We start from the raw sequence: 18,087 nt of genomic DNA, 5'->3' as shown, positions 1-18,087 counted from the left end.
GCGGATGTTTTTGTCAAATGAGCTGCTACTTTGAAGTTTTTGGGTAGCATTCTCACGTATTTTCTTTTGGAGTTCCAATGCTGATTTGCATAGTGATCATGATCCACCAAATCATTTTTTTGGTTTGTCATGCTGTGATGGGAAATCTATGTTGGTGTGCCTGATAAAAACAATGGATTAAAAAAAATGTCCAGAAAACATTGAACTCATTGATACAAGTATAAACCCATCTTCCAAAAGAATTAAAATATGAATTATTTCATACAATGATGACCAGAAAAAAAAAATATTAAGTAATTCTTAAATTGTGCCAATGTCAGAATAACTGATGACGGTTTTAAGATCTTATGCAACTTTCTTTTTTCCTCCACCGGCTCTCTGAGTCTACTAACTTTTATGCTTCGGTATCAAACTTAGCATATCATCGAATGAAATAAAAACTGCAATAGCTGAAGGAATGATTTGTTGGTTGCCTTCAACCTGCTAAAATTTCCTGGACCGTCAGCTCAACTTCAATTATATGTTTAGGAGCTCTGCTTCGGTATTGTGCTCTTTCATTGCTGTCCATTCTTGTGTCTCTGTAGCATTAGAAAATGCCAACTATAAGAACCAAGAAATAAGGACAAGAACTTTTGGCATTCATGATACATATATACTAGCAAGTTTGGGTACCAGGATATTGGCCAGACATTACTACAGGTGCGATGCATATTGATTTTATACAAACACAAGCTTGAAACAAATCAAGTGTACTGGATTTATATAAAAGCTTAACAGATCTAAAATTGTAAAGAGTGAGAAAAATACTTGGCTTATCTGCAATAACCAAGAGCCGCCTCTGCAAGATAGATGCCACAAAGAGGAAAATCGAGCACATACCGAACATGACGGTAATAGGGAATGCGTCAACCTTCACATCAAAGCAACTAGTAAGATTAGGAAGATATAGTGGGTTAACGGTCTAACTGGACACAACATCCCCAGCAAGACCAGTTTTGAGCAATCTTTATGTTACAATAATGGACCATGATAGGGCTCAAACAAATTAAAGTTGTTATACTGTCAAAAGTGGCACTCCTGACAAAAGATGCACTCCAAACCATGGTATAATAATGAAATCACAGGCCTCATATGCCTATTGGTTAAGCAAGGGGCTTACATTGTAAAGCACAATGCACACAAATATATTCAGAGGGATGCGGAAGAAGTTCATGATGGTACTTCTGGCCTCCTCAGGAATATACTGGGACCTCATCTTCATAATGGATGGCCAGAATATTCCTACGCAAGCTTCAAAAGTACAAAATCCAAGAAGCTGGATACAACCAGAAAATGAGATGCTTCCTCCTTTCACGTTAGAAGGCGACACCAAGAACTGCCCCAAATCAGTGAAGTTAAAGAATAAGATGAAGCAAAATCAGGAAAAAAAAAAATACACAAGAAAGATGAAAAACAAAAAGGATAAGGTATAACCCTCAACATACATTAGTTACAATGGGAAGGAGAAGTGAAACTGAAGAGACAATAAAAACAATCTGCATATAGCTATCCACTCTGGAGGATGATGGGCGGGCCATCAAACGAGATGCAAGAGAGCTTCCCAACATAGAAGCCAACATAAATGTTGCAAAAATAAAACCATGGGGAATTTCCTCATCGTTTGGGCTCAAAGCAGGTGTCCAGAGGAATACAAAGGTATACATGGAGCCTTCAAACAGAGACTGGATGGCACCCAGCAATGCAATTTTTTCATCTGAATGACATGAATGATGAATTAAGGAAGAAATTCAAAAGAAAGTGAAATGTGCGTAGATGATGAGGATGAAAAACTAATAGTATTAGCAACTAGGCACTCGTTCCGCCGAAATTCACCCTAAGCAAATAAATTATTCAGCTTAAAGTACACAACGCATCTTACCAGAAGCAATTGCCACCGCAGCACCCTTGAACTGGGTAAGCAAGTCCTTGCTCTCTGAAGAGTCACCATAGTTCTCTGTCCATGATGATAAAATAATAGCCATACCAATTGCAAGGAAGCATGCAGCAGCATCAAAGGGAGCCACAGGACCAAGAGCAATTGTGTCAACAAGTAAATTTCCAAGCAACCCAGCCACAATAGCAATAAGACCATTGCCAAGAAATATTGCTTTCGAGAAAGTTAGTGATAACCATTGTTGGTCAAAGCCCCTCTTCATGTATGATCGTAGAAAGCCGAAGAGTTAAAATTTCAAGCAGATGTGGACGAAATAAAAAAAATCAGTTATGATTAAAACTTGTCACCAGGTTTTACCAAAACTAGTAGAAAATGCACAGAATGCAACATTTTATAGTAGAACCTGATAAAGACTTCAGACAACATGAATGGGAAGTACCCAATGATTGCGGCAAGGAACAAACCAAATAAAATGTGAACTCGATGAACAAAAAATACCAAAAATTACACTCTTGGCTCTACATTTATACCCGAACATTAGGACTTTGGACATTGAATTCTTTAAAATCAACAAAATGAAAAGAAAAAAATTTCCCGTAAGAAGTCATGCTAAAGAAATATTCATAAATCTTTGCCAAGCCACTTGCTGCACGAAAAAGCAAGCATATAGCAGAACAATGATGCAAAACTAAAAGGAGCCTCTTGAGGTGTAAACTTATAACAAGTTGCAAGGACTAAAAAGATAGTTGTGGAGAACGTGTAGAAAGTGATGAGTTAAAAAAGAAAAGAAAAGAAGATACTGTAATATTCAAATTCAACACTGAATATTGAAATTCCCCTAATATACAATAGCATAGAAACTACTGGCTGACACCACATTCAAATAAATAGGACCCAAAAGAGTATTCTATTTTTCACCTAAATTTTTCTTTCTTTTTCCCAGAGTAGCAAAGAGTCATGCATATGAAGAGTAAGGAAAGAGATATCATTCTTCACCTTATTGTGTTCTGCAACAAGCCATGACTCAAATGCTGAAAACAGGAGAGAAGTGGCGATACCTCCCAAAACACGGCCTAGCATCAAAATTTTATACTGAGGAGAATGTTTCGTGATGCAACTCAGTATATAAGTAATGCAGTATGCCACACAAGCCCTCTTTCGGCCCCTGAATTTAAGACACTAAAGCATCAAATATTAGCACAAGGTATTCGATTCATGAAGAGTGAGAGTCAAGGGAAGGGGGAAAGAAACTCATATTAGAGGAAAATCTCACTGTTTGTCAGCAAGAGAACCAACAATAGTCCCAAACAACATGGAAGACCCAAAACCAGCTATAAAAAGCTGTCCAATCTCTCCTTTTCCATAGCCATATGTACTGTAAAGGTAATAGACATAAGGACCCTGCAACCAGTCTCCAGCTATTGCCACACATAAAGTACATAGTCAGGCAAAGAATTGCAAGCACATTCATATTTCTCTAATGAGCACACTAACAAACATGTCCAATATGACTATATGAGCAAGATCTCATATTCCGTAATCTAATTAGATACAAGGAACTACTATAAAAATAATATTAACTACTTAGTCATAATCAACAATTGTTCCCACTTCAATGTGCTAGCCAGTAATTTGATCCATAATCCTGGTGCAGTAAAGTAGTTTTGTCCATTTAGATTGAGCAAAAGTATAATGTAAAGCATGAGTAATGTCAAAGCAGCAAGATCTAACAAGCAACAACATAGTTCCCACAAAAAATGGTAAACCCCTCCATAGTATTTCTTAGATAACAACTGGAAGGGAAAAGTTTACTCAACACTATGGGCTGCTTTATTCCACACCCGTTGAGATTGCTGTGTTAAGCTCATCACCAAAAAAACAAGAAGCTCAATAGACAATGATAATTAAAAACAATAAACTGATTAGTTTTCTTGTCCCCCATTCCTTGGTTCCAACAAGCAAAGACGCATAAACCACATACACAAACATATAACCCAGACCCCGTGTCACAGCCGCAGACATCACAACACATCAAAAAACAAACAACAACAAAGGACACGAATCCACAAGAACCTGTTGCATGAACATTTCCGAGTGAATCATTGGTTTTCCTTTCACGTTCTGAAGCTCAAATAAACAAGTCATGTGACCCAGATTTGACATTTGGAATGATGTTATGAAGTAAAGTTTGAGAATTCTAACTTGTGATTAGGGCTTCAGAAACAATGGAGGAAAATTATGTGATATCAATAAGCAAGAAAGGAGACATGCATTGGTTATTGAGTAAGATCTAAAGTAGAAAATGAGATAGATCGAGCGTTATCTTCCATATATAGAAGTAGAAATTACCCATCATTAGACAATAAACGACAATGTAATTGTTCTTGAAGGAATTGAAAGCGGTAGAAGTGGTGATCCGATCCCTGTTGTTCTTGGTGAGTTCCAATGCTGCGACCAGTGCCCCCAAGCCCCCAAACACCAAGTAAAAGAACATCTCCATCGTGAGAAAATGAGAGAGTGGGAGGAAGAGAGAGCGCTAAAAAGCTGTGCAGTGAGATTGTGATTGTGTCATTCCGTTTCTAGGAAGGGAAAGAGAGAGAATAGCTTCAGTACATAGCGTAGCGAAGAAAAGAGCTTTTGATCCTCTATTTACGATTCCATTTTAAAAATATTCTGTTCTGATGCATGAATGTTATCTCGTTTGACTAGGGTTTTGAGCGCTGTGAGACACTCAGGCTCAGGCTGGAGAGAATATGCTGTCTTCTAAAAAAATACTATTAATTAAAGGGATCAAAACAACAAATTACTTTAATTATCATCGAACTAATTACTCCAATATATATATATAGGAGTATTATTTGCCCCTAAACCTCCCTCTCTCACGTCTTTTTTTCAAATACTATCTTCAGTATCTTGTCTTTCACCTATTTGCTGCTCAAAAATGATAAAGATACCGACATTTATCATTCCAAATGGGTCCTTGTGTGACACTCATTCATTGATTGTAGCAAAGACCCATTGAAAATCACACTCAATTAATGAGTGTCACACATTGTTAAAATGCTTTTGGGATGATAAATTATGGAGTGTGTAACACTTCTATTTCCTGCTTATGCTTGGTATAAAAAGAAAAACAAGTGTTATGTGTCACAAATAAATTAATTTGATACATGAGAATGAGTCGTGGGCTATTAACCTGGTCACTATGAGATGATTGAGTGACGTGAGACCCAAATGGTTTCAACCTGAGAAGAGATAGCCCATTATATCATCAACTTTATCGCTAAGCAGCAACATGAAAAGGAATCCAATCTGAGATGAGATGGCCAAGTCACTGTATGAACCACACGTTTAGAGAACAAAAAAACTTCGCACGCAAATGCTCTCCACAAAGCTTTCAAAAGTTATACTTGGTAAAACTAGTTCAAGCACTAGAGCTCACCCAAAATATGGCTCTTCTTATTTCATTCAGACAAGATCCATCTTCACTATTCTCCTTGCATCCCAACCTGCAAACCTCACCACTGATTTCCTCTTCAAAACTACTTTACACAATACATTCTGCTTCACAGTTAGACCTCTAACTCTCTAAGCCAAAGATCGTCTTCACACACTATCCAAGGGCGCTGCAAAATCCAATGTACTGCAACAAAACCTGCAAAAACACCACTTACTTTCAACTCCAATATATTAAACTGAAGCTAATGTTGATTCATCAACAAAACATTTAAAGCTTTTTCTTCAAGCCTGATAATCATAGGGTTCTTCCATCCTATATTGGAGGGACTAGCTGAAGAAGACAGGAAACTCAAAAGAGAATATCTTCTACGGAAGAAGGCCATACTTTTCTCTTGCTCGATCAATCCATCACCCCAAACACTGTATAGAAAATAAATTTCCATGCACTAATATAAGATGAAAAGCAGGATCAAGTTTTAAGACAAAAAAAAGGTAAATTTGCGATTTTGAGATTTATACAATAGTTGGACTGGCAATTCAGTAGATTTGGATGTGTCTGCTATATTAAAGTCCAAAGCTCCATCAAGTCACTTCAAACAATTTAAGACCAGTGAAGTGGCAAAAATAATCAGAAGAACTACTTCAACAAGATAGCAACTTTATTTACAATCTACTTTCAAGATTCACCATACCATATAAACATTTCAAACTACTGCTAGTTTCCAAATATTATCATCGTGCAATGCTAGCTCCAGCAAAACATGAGAATCGATACTAGAAATTTCTATCAGCGGTGGTTGTGCAAATATATAGGCTTATAAAGGAGTGGATGGCATGGGAAATTGCTAGGCGTGTAGCATTTGCATTTTTCGGTGTCTTTGCTGGCACAGAGGAAAACCCCGAGTTCGTCCAGAGTAAGATATGGGCCATATGGCTATCTGACCATACTTCTGTTGTGTTGCATCATTTTCACTTAACTTGCAAACTAAGTCAACTTTATGCCTATTACTGGCTAGCAGGCGTGGAATCAAATTTAAATAAGGATGCAAAATAATAGTGACCTGCTCAGCCGGAGGCACCATGAAGACATCTCAAAATCTCCCAGAGGGTCAACAATCAAGGTTGGCCTACTCTTACTTTTCATTTTGTCATTCTACACAGTTTTCCATTGCTAAGAACTTCACTGCACCAGATAACTTTACATCTATGACACTATACTTCATAAATACTAGGAGGAGCATTATTGATGAAACGTCAAATAATATGTTATGATTGTATAACGTACTATTGGAGCTGAATAGTATGAGGTACTATAGCAAATTATTCAGGAAAATTCAAGGAATCATGACGTAAGAACAACAATAATTCAAGAAACTACGTTAAGATGCAGCTGCATGTTAGTAACCCCTACAAAATGAATGTTTTCCATTTAGAAGGGGGCCCTTACACATGGTTTAAGGATGGATTGCCTGCTATTTCTGAAGAGTGAAGCAGCATCAGTATTAAAGGAGCAGTCAGTAGAGAAACTCAAATTTTTTTCCTAGTGAAACTTCTGATGTATCTGTATCAAGATTGCTCTATTTTGTCCACAGATTGAAGATGTTCTTTGTATGAAGACTTTAAGAGCTGTACATATATGATAAGCTTATGACAAAATTGACTTTGAACTTCATAGCTCAAGTGTTTGAAAGTCTTTCCACAGGGAATTTCACAACTATAAGAACGAAAGTAATGATAATCTACCACTACATAGTAATAAGAAAGTAAAGATGGCATGACCTCTACAATAATAAAGATGAGATCTTAAATATTAACACCTTAAAAATCAGTTGTAACTGGTTGACAATAAAACATCTTGTAGGAGCACTGTTACTTTTTCTTCCCCTTATTGCACAAGGGGGAGTGACAGGTTTTGAACCCCTGCCACTTAACCCGTACTCCATAGAGAAAGCATTGTTCAGAGGTTACTTGCCGCCACATCCTCTTGAAAACAAGACGAATGGAAAAAGTATAAGTGAGAGATAGAGAGAAAGAAATTACCATATTCAAAACACAATGCCCAACTGTTCTGACAGCTACCTCCTAAAAAATGTAGATATTATGGCATTGTACCAAAGTAGTCATTCAACCAAACAGTCTGTAATTCATCAAGACTAATAGAGATGCAATAGATATCGCTGTAGTTAATCCCCGCCAAACTGCACACTAATCACATGTAAAAGAGGACAATATACAGCTAACAATTCACAACAGTGGGGTCCTGGGGAAGTCCAGATTCAGTTGAACTTCAGCGAGATACATTACCTTCACTCATCAGCATTAGTCTTTTGCTATGCCAATTGCCAACGAATGCCACAAATACAATGATTACCAGCATCCCCCAGAATAAGTCCAGTGCATGCAAACATCAACACCAAAAGAAGGACCACAAACATGACATGCCAGCAACATAAGAGAACCACAAGACTAAGAAGACTGCTTTCGAAACACTTCCAGGAAGTCTTTATGTGCCATCAGCAGAAGGTATAAGTCATCTCACATGCTACCAACTCAGAAAAAAAAAATTGTTGGGCGAATGATTCAGGTTCCATCATGTATATCCAACAAAGGTAATCATAGACAGGCAGTTCGTCAAGTTTGTATAAGATGACAAACATTGATCGAGGTTCACACAATATTGTACATGTCATACAACCCAAATTAGATAGAATCACATTTCTCGCTATATGATTTAAAACATCCAGAATCTCCGATAAGGATAGAAGTCTAACATATCAGCATGCCACTTGACAAACATATAATGAAGTATTGATGAAAACTCAAGGACAATACAAAATCAAGATTTTCGAAACCTATAAGGATGAACAATATGCAGTATATGTTACCTCCATAAAGTTCTTATAAATGGCAATAAATAAACAACGTACGTCTGGGTTTCCCTCACGAAGCCGAAGCTCCTTTCCAATGATCTCTTTTCCATAGTGTTATTGAAAAGAGATTTCGCCATCAGATTCAAGTTAACAACAACATAATATAAATTATACTCAAACCTGTCTATTTACAAAAAAGAAAGAAGACAAAACCAACTCACTCCACAAACAAAAATAAAAGAATAAACAAGCGAGACGGAATCAACTTTCTCCACATATGCACAAAGGTTGTAACAATTTTGATTTGACAACACAGCCCTCATTTTAAACTTTAAAGTTTAAACTGAAGAAGCTTCTCGCTAACCTTGAGAAACATGTTCTTGGTAGTTGGAAAAACAAAGAGGAATCAAATTATTATGAACCAAAAATGGGAGAATACAAAATGTCTCCTTCTGGATGCTCTGCCATCTTGCTTCAAAAACGAAATGAGGTGAAACCAACACAAAATAAGACTATATGATGAATTCCAATGCCCATTAGCACGAAATTTGTGGTCCATAAAGGTTTTTGTCTTAAAAGAAAGAAAAACAACGTAACCATTTTTGCTTACTCTTACAAGCCACGCTTATGGAAAGTAAATGATAACTTGCAGACAGAGATCAGAAGAAAAACAGAGTACATGTCCATGTTTATGGTAATAGTAATAGTTACAGGGGTACCTTATAGACAATACCAGCACTTCTAAGTTTAGTGGCGAAGCCATGCTCAGGAGCTTCCTGAAATCCTAGAAGATGGTCATAACGATCTCTTCTCGGATGATACACGCCTCCGACATCAAGCACCGCGTCAAGTGTGTCCAATACCGTAAACACCACTCCTCGAAACCAAAGAAATTCATCAAGACAAGAATAAAAAGAAACGTTGTTTGGTTGCTAAACGAAATTGAGGGTACAAAATATGGAGACATTTTCGATTTACTTCTTCACTGAACTGGGTAGAAGCTTTAATTGCGTTTTATCACGTCTCGCGCGATACTACATACAAATACGATACTCTCCTAATGCTTTCTGACACTATTTAGGAACCAAACACGGACCGATGAATGCTAAGAAAGAGAAACTTAGGTAGTTATTTCCATTATTTTTGCACATTTTCGAATAAACAAACACTAATTAGAGGAATATGATTTGTGAATCGAAGACTTCAGAAACTATGTCGAATCGAATCTCATTACTTAGCAAGAAAACAAGGTTAAAATAGTTGGGGAAGGGAACCTGAGGATCTCTGGTTACGCGTGATTTGAGCGTTAGAGGATTTACTGACGAATCATGAAGCAGGCGAGAGCTTCGTCGCAGTGAAAGCTTCCATCGTGAGCTCGCACTCGGTTCGTTTCAGTTGAGAAATTACAAGTCCTGAAACTGTTCACAAGCTTCTGCCTCCACCATCGCGGCCGCAGCGCGAAGACGTTGAAGAGTTTTTCCTCCAATTTTGATTTCCCCTGTGCGTGACCGCGAAATGAATCAACGTCAGGCTCTCAGCGTAAATCTTTGTATGATTAGATTGGACTGGCATCATAGACAAGCCCATTGGACTAGAATGAGCCCGTTAAGTAAAGACGCAACATGGGCCGATTGCCCGATGGTGACAGTCTGTCACAGTCCTAAGTCGGTAAGTCCTAACAGAATCATTCGGGCCCCCCTCGTCGATTCTATTATTGATTTGTCAAAGCCTTCGTGGCTGTGTCTCATGACCCAAAACTTCTTCTGAAGATACAAAAATGACTCAAGGAAAAAGATGCAATACAATAGTATATTCTGGATTTAGGGTTAGAGAAAGAGAGAATGATCGTCAGTGTGATGTAAATTGTAAGAGTACCTATCAAGCAATTTCCATGTAGTCAGTCATATGAGAAACTTGCGAATACAGTACACGGACCTAACGATCCAAATTTATGCTCACAAAAGATGTCAAAATGACAAACTTGGATTACGAAGAAGAAAAAGATGAAAGACTATTTCGTAGATACCAAATTATCACCAATTGACTTTGATAATAAAGCCAAAATATTGGTAACGTATTGACCGAGTAAAAAACTAAAATAATGATAATTATTCAAGGTATTGGCAAAACAACTTCTTGTTAGATAGCCCGAGAAAAGACTCGGATTCCCTGTTCAATTGTTTTCCAGATTATTCAAACAACAGATGGCAGACAATTGAAGAACGTATGGATAAAAGGGCCCCTTCACCAGTTTCCGGCCCCTATCTGTATCATGTACACAACACGAATTGGAACAATTTCTCAACAAAGATGTGAGCAAGCAAGTACACAATGCAACTCCGGCCCTTTATATGAAAAGAGGATCCTCGCCCCAGAAATTGCAAAATCTTCAAGGCTTTACAGGGTGCCATAAGGCATACAGGCAGTTAATCTTCTAGCATCCAAACGTCCAGCACCTGCAGTAATGACATCATGTACAATGCTCAAATCAGGAAGTTTCTTGCAGCCTGTATATTGTAATCTCCTGCTGCTTAAAATACCGCCGGTCCTCCTCATCAACCAGAACCAGGTTTAAATAATATTTTACACTGAACTTATTGTTAACGTTCCGATGTGTTGGCGTCAGTTCATAAGGACTTAGAAACAGCCTGAGTGGTATTGATTCACCTGAAACAGCAAGCAAGCGCTAGTAAGACACTACAACTTTTGTCAGTGACAGATTGACAGCAGAAAGTGTAATGCTCCTAAAGTCAAATGAAATGAATCCTGCCAAGTAACTTAGGCCGTCTTAAATACATTAAACAGATAATCACTTAATGCTTGCATTGGCACATTGTACATGTCTTAAGAACTTAGCCATCTAAATAATATGAACAGATAAGGCCAAAACTGGGTGCCTGCAATGGCAGATTAGTACATATGGTAGTGACTTGGGCTGGCCTTGTAAATGAAATAAATAGATGATGCCAGCTTTTGCAATGGCATATCTGTGTATATGGCTTGGTGGTAGAAAATGATAACCACTATATTTGGTTGGTGATGCATACATTGAAACTTGCTGGAAAATCAATATTTAAACATACCCCTGACTGGAGCACCATCCATCAACTCAAATTTAGCGAGTGTCTCTGTCTCAACATGAGTATTGGCCCCTGATCCTGTAGATTCTCGGCGCCTGATTTCAAGGTCCATATTTTTTATCTTGATTCTTACAAGAAGGAAATAAATTTTCCCAATGATAACATCTTTTAGATGATACCTGCATACAGCAAACATGACATTCACCTCAGAAAACAGCCAACAAATCAATTTGCATGCCTAAATGATAAAGCAAAACATACAAAGCCACCCATATATCTAGGTTGAGCTAGAACCATTTAAGATAAGAATCGGACTGTGATTAGAAAAGCACTTTGGCTGAATTAGCAAAAACAAAACCAGATGAAACAACAAACTCTTAATATTTCAACTGACTCTTATCACACTGATTGGGGTTTAATCAAGAGCATAATAGCTCAAACAAATTGGTCATTAACCATATTTACAACATATGCTCAACTCACTTGCTTTTATTATACTCGAACTCAATGTGTAGGCAATCTTCAATTCCAACTTCCATCTGCACAACACAGTAAGATTACAGTAAAGTCTCAGGATTAATAGAGATTGGCAGTTGTAAAGTGCAAGAAATACACACGTCAACATTTATAAATATACATGTATACACACACATACATTATATATAAAGAAAAAAAGATGAAACAATAATTTCGCTCCATTCAATAAGCATCTGCAGGGCCCAATTTACTGTCACTGGTATCTCACACTTGTATACTGGTCACAGAAATTGCCGTAAACATCAAAATGGTGATGTTTGACTTTGTTAGCAGTGAAAACTGCACTGCATCTTCATTCTACAAAATTTCAAATTCTGCTCTCACCTTGATGCTGTTGTTGATTGGTGGAGGTGGGGAATAGTTACGAACCTAATTCAAAATTTAGAGATGCTTTGTCAGTAATAATTTAAGTAGTGCCAGAAAGACAATTTTAACAGAACTGACTTAGCCAGATATGGCTGCATTCATTAGATTAGGGCTAACTAATGAGATTACTGTTACTATCTTTATGCAGTACATGAAAAGATGGTTTTGCATGGTGTGATAATTTCCAGAATTATGATGCTCAGAATTGATATTTCATACCAACAAAATTGAACTCAACTAAAATTATGAAGGATACAAAACGATTCAGTATTTTTCAAAAAATTGATGACCCACACATAGCAAACACACCCAGTAAAATATATTACCACAAAGTCTTGGTACTCCATTATGCTTCCAGCATAACCACGACTTACAGTCACTTTCAGGACATATCTGGAAAGAGCAAATAGGCAAATTAGTATTAGATGAGTTGTCAACCATTACACCATTAAAAAACTTTCATCCTATCACTAGCCAAACTTGCATATGTAAGGATTTTATATATCCCCTAAAATTCCCATATGACTCCAGTTAGGGCAATTCTTTTGGAACTCCCAATCTTAGCTTCTCCACAGCCAGTTAGGCACACTTAAACCTGTAGGTTATTAGTAGAGTGAGTGAGTGCTACCCTGTTTACCATCTATTAGTATTAATAAATCACAAAGGCATGTCAATTCACGAGTGGAGACCACGGAGAAGTGCTATTAAGTTTACTTGCACTATTGTTTCACAAAAGAAACTGAACAAACAATAACTATATTTTTCACTAGGTACCTGCAGGCTGCGGCTTATGATTGAAATATACTTGGGAATTCAACCGTGGTATGCATACATATCACTAACCATGAATATAATGGTAAAAAATACAATAAGTAGCCATGATAGTTCTATCAAACAATTCCGAAATTTAACCCTCTACAGATGGCAGTAATGAGTAATCTCAATATGTGGAGTCATCTAAACCATTCAGTCCCTAGCCTAACTTACTATTTTACATTGAACATTATGAAATGAAATACGTAGTAAAGCCAAGCTGTAAGGTGCAAAACGCTTCAAAAAAATGACTAAAAAATCGCAGCTCTAGTAAATCTACATAGATTCGAGAGCCATAGGACATTTATAAATACTTATGACAACCAAACTGCAAGTAGTTAATGAAACACTACTGAATATTACAATCAAATATGAGACATAATAGGGTTTGCCTCTAGAATTTTAAGAGTGAGTAAATAGCAAACCTGAGTCTCACATTCACCCCATTGTATGTCTCATATGGCATTTCAACAGTAGAAAATTCGAAAGGATATGTTTTCCTTTCATATATTTCTCCAGGAACGTCCAATTCACGAACTGCAGGCAATAGAATGCAAATCACAAAAAGCTAAGTAGAAATACAGATTTCGCCACTTTTCACAAATTTAAGATCATCAAGGACAAAAACATCCATCACTCAGATGTATAAAGAATAGTAGGTGTTGACATTGAAGGTGGTCAACAAACCCTATCCCCTTTTCTGCGTCAAAGAAACTATATAAAAATATACTCACCGAGGGAAGTGAAGTCATAAAAGTTTCCTCTGTCAAAGTACATCTCTGCAAATCAACACAAAATATATCATAAATCTCATTTCAAAATATAGGATGGGGAATAGTGCAATACTATTAAGAGATGCCTTTAACATGCAATTGGAAAAAAAAAGAAAAAGGTATCCAATGGCAGTATCGACAAAGAAATTAGGCATCCCTTCCATTCTAATAAAAACTGTCCAATTGAAAGGGAGTTTGAAACTTTGGGGTTGAGACTTAAGAAGCTATAGAGTAAGCCATTGACACACATCTTATAAAGAAGCAACTTGACCCAATAATATCAAACTAGTTGGAGCCCTTCATACAGAGCCCTCTTCGCTTTAAGAAGAAGAAGAAGGTAGAACGAAGATTGGGAAGGAAATATGATATCCTTCAGGAAGGTTTTTAATCTAAGTGTATATAACAGTCTGAAGTACAAAATCAGATTCACCTAAACTCAATGAGACAGCAGCTTTAATATAAAAAGGAGGTGGTGAGCAGAGAGATAAATCTAGAACTAGAGCACGACAGCAGTAAGTATTTCCACAATCAAAGGTATATCATAGAAATGACCATAAGAGAAAATCCAAATAAGTAGGAAAGTGATGTTAGCAACAGAAGTGGCAGCCTATATCTTAGACAATGTGCATTCTATAAAAATTAAACAGTCTTCCAAGAGTTCTTTTTCAGTTTTCACTCTCATTTTATATTTCCTACGAGCACTCTAGTCAAGATTCAGGTCTTGATCAAGCCCACATTCACTGGGTAAGGAAGCCCAAGCTAGAATAACAGCTATCAAACGAGCTTTCCTTACAAGAAACTAGGTGCAAAAAACACTACCTCACAAATGATAAGGTCCAGAGGGCTCATCTAAGACAGGATTGAAGTTTGGATTACCAAAGTGAAGCATGCAATGATAGTTCTCCAACCCTATCCTTTCAAGCAAAATGTACTGTAAAATACCATCAGAATTCAGATCAAGAGCTCACCTATATGACCTAGGAGCTCAATTTTCACACCATTGTGTTCAACCTTCTTTCCTTGAACTGGTTCTACAGTAATCTAGATATGCCAATAAATGAAAAATAAGACAGTAAGAACTTAAAGTTAAAAATAATGTATATAATGTGCACATCATATTCGTTATTATCCACAACTACGTCACAAAATACCTTCCCAGCAATATTTTCTTGGCTTTGAAAAAGTGGGACCATAAGTGTCTGACCATTTTCCTTCTTTATAGGAACCTAATAAACACCAGCATACAAAAAACTAATACATGTAAGTTTAACTTGCGATGAATGAATTAAAAATAAAGGCTAGAATCAAAAAACGGGACAATTGATAGAATTTTTTTGAACTAAATCCAGAAGCCAACGAAGACCACTAAGCACACTATGCAAATCGAATAGGCAGATACATAAAGACGATCAATAAACAATTGACGCTACTGCAAATACATGAATCTGTCTGCCATAAACACCCTACAATTATCATGCACCAGCATTACAGGTGCATACTTAATGGGAAATTTTAAAAAAAAAAGAGAGAACAAACATTAAAGAAACAATGATACAGTTTTAAAAACTTCAGTTTATAGGCTCTTCTCGCTTTCATCTAACCTACACTGGTATTATATGAGGATACACGGAGGAAATCAGAGGTTTACCTGCTTGCGAGTTTTCCCATCAGCAAATGTGATTGAAATACTACACGATGGCTTGAAAGCGCCAATAAGGTAATTCTGGAAAAATAATTTTGAGTGTTTAATCAATAAAATACCAAAGACTCGATGAACTACAAGTTTATAACCATCAGCAAGATATATTACCATGATGTTCAAAGTCTAGTCTCCTTAAGCCCGGATCAACACACCTGATGAACCCAAAGTCAATTCATTCAAAATCAAAGCAGATAAAAACTCCTTAACTTCCTTTTCAAGAAAAACAACGTACAAGGCGACAAAGCAACCAAGAATACCAAAAAAAAAATCTCCGCTAATTTCCCTAAACCCTAACTTATTATCATACTGAGGCCACAACATTAGAATTTCTCACTCGCGCAAATACTTAGATGCAAACCTGAAACCACCACCTTAAAAAATGTAAGAAATCCCGGTGAATTGAACGAAATGCAGCAGAATCAGGATCGATTTTGAAAAATGCGGGGCCGGCAAATTAAGGATGACGAATCTTTGAATAGAGATTAAAAAAAACAAACGATTGACGCATCTCTCGGAACTGCGTAAAGAATAAGATTTGCTTCAATAAGCCGTGCAGGAAGAAGTGAGATCGAACTGACTCATAGCGAGAGAACAAGGTTCGACCGGGAAATTTGATGATTGAGCACATAAACAAAATAGAATAGCAGCAGTTGCCAGCCACTTGTTTTTCACGTGCTAGTAGGGATCCGCATGGAGGAGGGTTGTAAAGTGGGCCGGCCAAGTTAGTGAGTGGGGCCGGGCCGCTCGTTGAGATTATGGGCCGGCCTGAGAATCTAAAAATCTATGGCCCGGCAGGTTAAACAATAGAGCTATTGGTAAAAGTGCATCGAATGCAAGAAGTAACTAGTAAATCCTAGAAGAATAATCTCTTAATAATTACATTTAATTTTAAGTCAGCGTCATCGGCGACTCTGGACAGGTCAGCATCATACACGTCGAAAGTCGAAACAGAGGAACTTATTAGCCATCTCCACCGTCCGTACACACCCTCCGCCACGGGAAAATTCATGTACATCCTTCTCTTTATTTCTGAGGTGGTTCTCCTCGGCAACGGACAGAATAATAAATGTGTTGCAAGTAAGGACGCAAAACGCGACGCTCGTCTTTCTTGCTCAGCCTCAACTGGAATGTGTTGTCCAAGACATTTGGGCGCCAAGGAAGATATCGGGTACGGAGTGCTTTTCGGGATCGAAGCGGAGGATGATGTCGTTGGGTTTATGGCCGGTGAAGAGGTTGGTGACATTGGAGTCTTCGTGTTGAGAAGGCAGGGAGTTGAGGTAAGTGGAGACTTAGCGGTAGAGTTGGTTGTGTTGGAGACTTTGAAGGTCAGTCTGACTCGGTGGTACCTTGTAGAGCTGGTGTATGTGAAACAAGTCCTGGAAAGTCGTCCAAGAAGGTTTAACGAGGACGTGGTTGACAAGAACCGAATAATCATGAACAAAACCAAAACCAAAACCACCATGGTGAACAGCAAGGCTATTACAGGAGCCATGTCTGACACGGAGAGAGATGAAGAATGATGATTTTAATGGGCCCTGATATAAGTAGTAGAAGGAGAAATGAGACTCGGGATGGACGGCGTGTTTGGCTGGCTATCTATGACCAACTCACCATGCCAGAAAACTGATTTATATTTAGTGTATAAACAAATATATAATTAATCGACTCAAGTCGGGGATCGTAGAAATCTCTCTGTCAATGGCTACATAATTAGTAAATACTAATGAATTAAAATGCGCAAAGACTGAACATGAAAATTCCACACCATACATTCAAAGTTAGCGTCTGTTTTTGAACATTGGGAAATGTTGGATTTGAACCAAGTAATCAGAAACACTCTTTAAGAGTCTCCATTATCGTCACAGCTACAAAAAAAAAAACCGGAAAAGCAAAGCCTTGTAAATCTTAACATGCTCCTTACAGATTCGATGGAAGAAATAGGATTGGCTCATAAACAAACTCTACGGTGCAACAACGAAAAAGCAGAGAGAGTAATTTTGAGGCTTCTAGGACGTGGAATAACAAAAGGCAGTGCCAGTGCCAGCACCAGCACTAGCACCACCACCAGCACCATCCCTCCAATGCCATACATAAGGACTTTAATCATTCCATTTCTAGATTCTTGCAACTTCCAAATCATATATAACTTAAAAAAACAAACTAAAGATGGTCTTAAAAGAACTATGCATTGACATTAAAAAAAATAAAAAGAAAAATATAGCGGCTGGAGAACGTTCCATGGTTTGGGGTAGCATTGCTGGAGAAAATGCAGGCATCATTATAGCGTCGCCTTCTAAATAAGTCATCAAAAAACAACAAACACTAGATAGATAATACCAATTAAAAACTACAAATTGCAGGTGTTATGTTAAACAAGCATTTCAATCTTCCAAATCTGAAGTTATATCATGACATCTATCTTCACAATCCAATTTGCTATATTCAACCAAACCCCTCACCAACAAGACAATTCACAAAATCACCCACCACCATTCTCATGGATGATGTTGGTCAGCTGTTTCAAATTCTCATCTATCTTGCATATGGAGGCTTC

General features: G+C 37.5%; 2 protein-coding genes across 16 annotated transcripts; both read right to left on the bottom strand.

Moving 5' to 3' along the window:
* Positions 1–200: 200 nt before the first annotated feature.
* LOC119984748 (molybdate-anion transporter-like) lies at positions 201–9,777 on the bottom strand. Of its 12 annotated transcripts, none has more exons than XM_038828839.1 (13): positions 8,982–9,776; positions 7,697–7,934; positions 7,472–7,597; positions 7,210–7,375; positions 5,376–5,588; positions 5,130–5,245; positions 3,207–3,351; positions 2,930–3,098; positions 1,919–2,189; positions 1,485–1,753; positions 1,160–1,375; positions 808–910; positions 201–578 (listed from the first exon to the last, which is right to left on the bottom strand). In XM_038828839.1, exons 7-13 carry the CDS (start codon positions 3,245–3,247, stop codon positions 517–519), a joined length of 1,131 nt encoding a protein of 376 aa, XP_038684767.1. In that variant the 5' UTR covers positions 3,248–3,351; positions 5,130–5,245; positions 5,376–5,588; positions 7,210–7,375; positions 7,472–7,597; positions 7,697–7,934; positions 8,982–9,776; the 3' UTR covers positions 201–516. The 12 variants fall into 12 exon arrangements, with proteins under 12 accessions (XP_038684767.1, XP_038684768.1, XP_038684774.1 ...); XM_038828840.1 differs by having other exon boundaries at positions 7,697–9,139; positions 9,537–9,776; XM_038828846.1 differs by having other exon boundaries at positions 3,207–3,308; positions 5,130–5,267; positions 7,697–9,777.
* A 479-nt stretch (positions 9,778–10,256) lies between these two features.
* LOC119984534 (vacuolar protein sorting-associated protein 26A-like) lies at positions 10,257–16,619 on the bottom strand. 4 transcript variants are annotated; one of them, XM_038828533.1, is made up of 12 exons: positions 16,414–16,619; positions 15,642–15,685; positions 15,480–15,554; positions 14,983–15,057; positions 14,800–14,872; positions 13,793–13,837; positions 13,484–13,595; positions 12,572–12,638; positions 12,204–12,248; positions 11,826–11,881; positions 11,346–11,521; positions 10,257–10,929 (listed from the first exon to the last, which is right to left on the bottom strand). In XM_038828533.1, exons 2-12 carry the CDS (start codon positions 15,642–15,644, stop codon positions 10,751–10,753), a joined length of 906 nt encoding a protein of 301 aa, XP_038684461.1. In that variant the 5' UTR covers positions 15,645–15,685; positions 16,414–16,619; the 3' UTR covers positions 10,257–10,750. The 4 variants fall into 4 exon arrangements, with proteins under 4 accessions (XP_038684461.1, XP_038684459.1, XP_038684460.1 ...); XM_038828531.1 differs by lacking the exon at positions 16,414–16,619 and adding an exon at positions 15,841–16,197; XM_038828532.1 differs by lacking the exon at positions 16,414–16,619 and adding an exon at positions 15,905–16,197.
* Between the last annotated feature and the right edge of the window lie 1,468 nt (positions 16,620–18,087).

The sequence above is a fragment of the Tripterygium wilfordii genome, chromosome 18 (assembly GCF_013401445.1).
Source record: "Tripterygium wilfordii isolate XIE 37 chromosome 18, ASM1340144v1, whole genome shotgun sequence".
NCBI classification, from domain to species: domain Eukaryota; kingdom Viridiplantae; phylum Streptophyta; class Magnoliopsida; order Celastrales; family Celastraceae; genus Tripterygium; species Tripterygium wilfordii.
This window is presented reverse-complemented; position numbering and strand designations above follow the sequence as displayed.

Bases quoted from the DNA above. Each gene is read 5' to 3' on its own strand.
- LOC119984748 (XM_038828836.1), bottom strand. From the start codon at position 4,433: ATGGAGATGTTCTTTTACTTGGTGTTTGGGGGCTTGGGGGCACTGGTC. The intron at 3,099-3,206 runs GTGAGATTTTCC...TCTTAAATTCAG, and splicing joins GGTTCTCTTGCTGACAAACA to GGGCCGAAAGAGGGCTTGTG. The intron at 1,376-1,484 runs GTATGTTGAGGG...GATTTGGGGCAG, and splicing joins TCCTTCCCATTGTAACTAAT to TTCTTGGTGTCGCCTTCTAA.
- LOC119984534 (XM_038828533.1), bottom strand. The intron at 14,873-14,982 runs GTATTTTGTGAC...TGGCATATCTAG, and splicing joins AAGAAAATATTGCTGGGAAG to ATTACTGTAGAACCAGTTCA. The intron at 12,249-12,571 runs GTAATATATTTT...ATTTTGAATTAG, and splicing joins TGGAGTACCAAGACTTTGTG to GTTCGTAACTATTCCCCACC.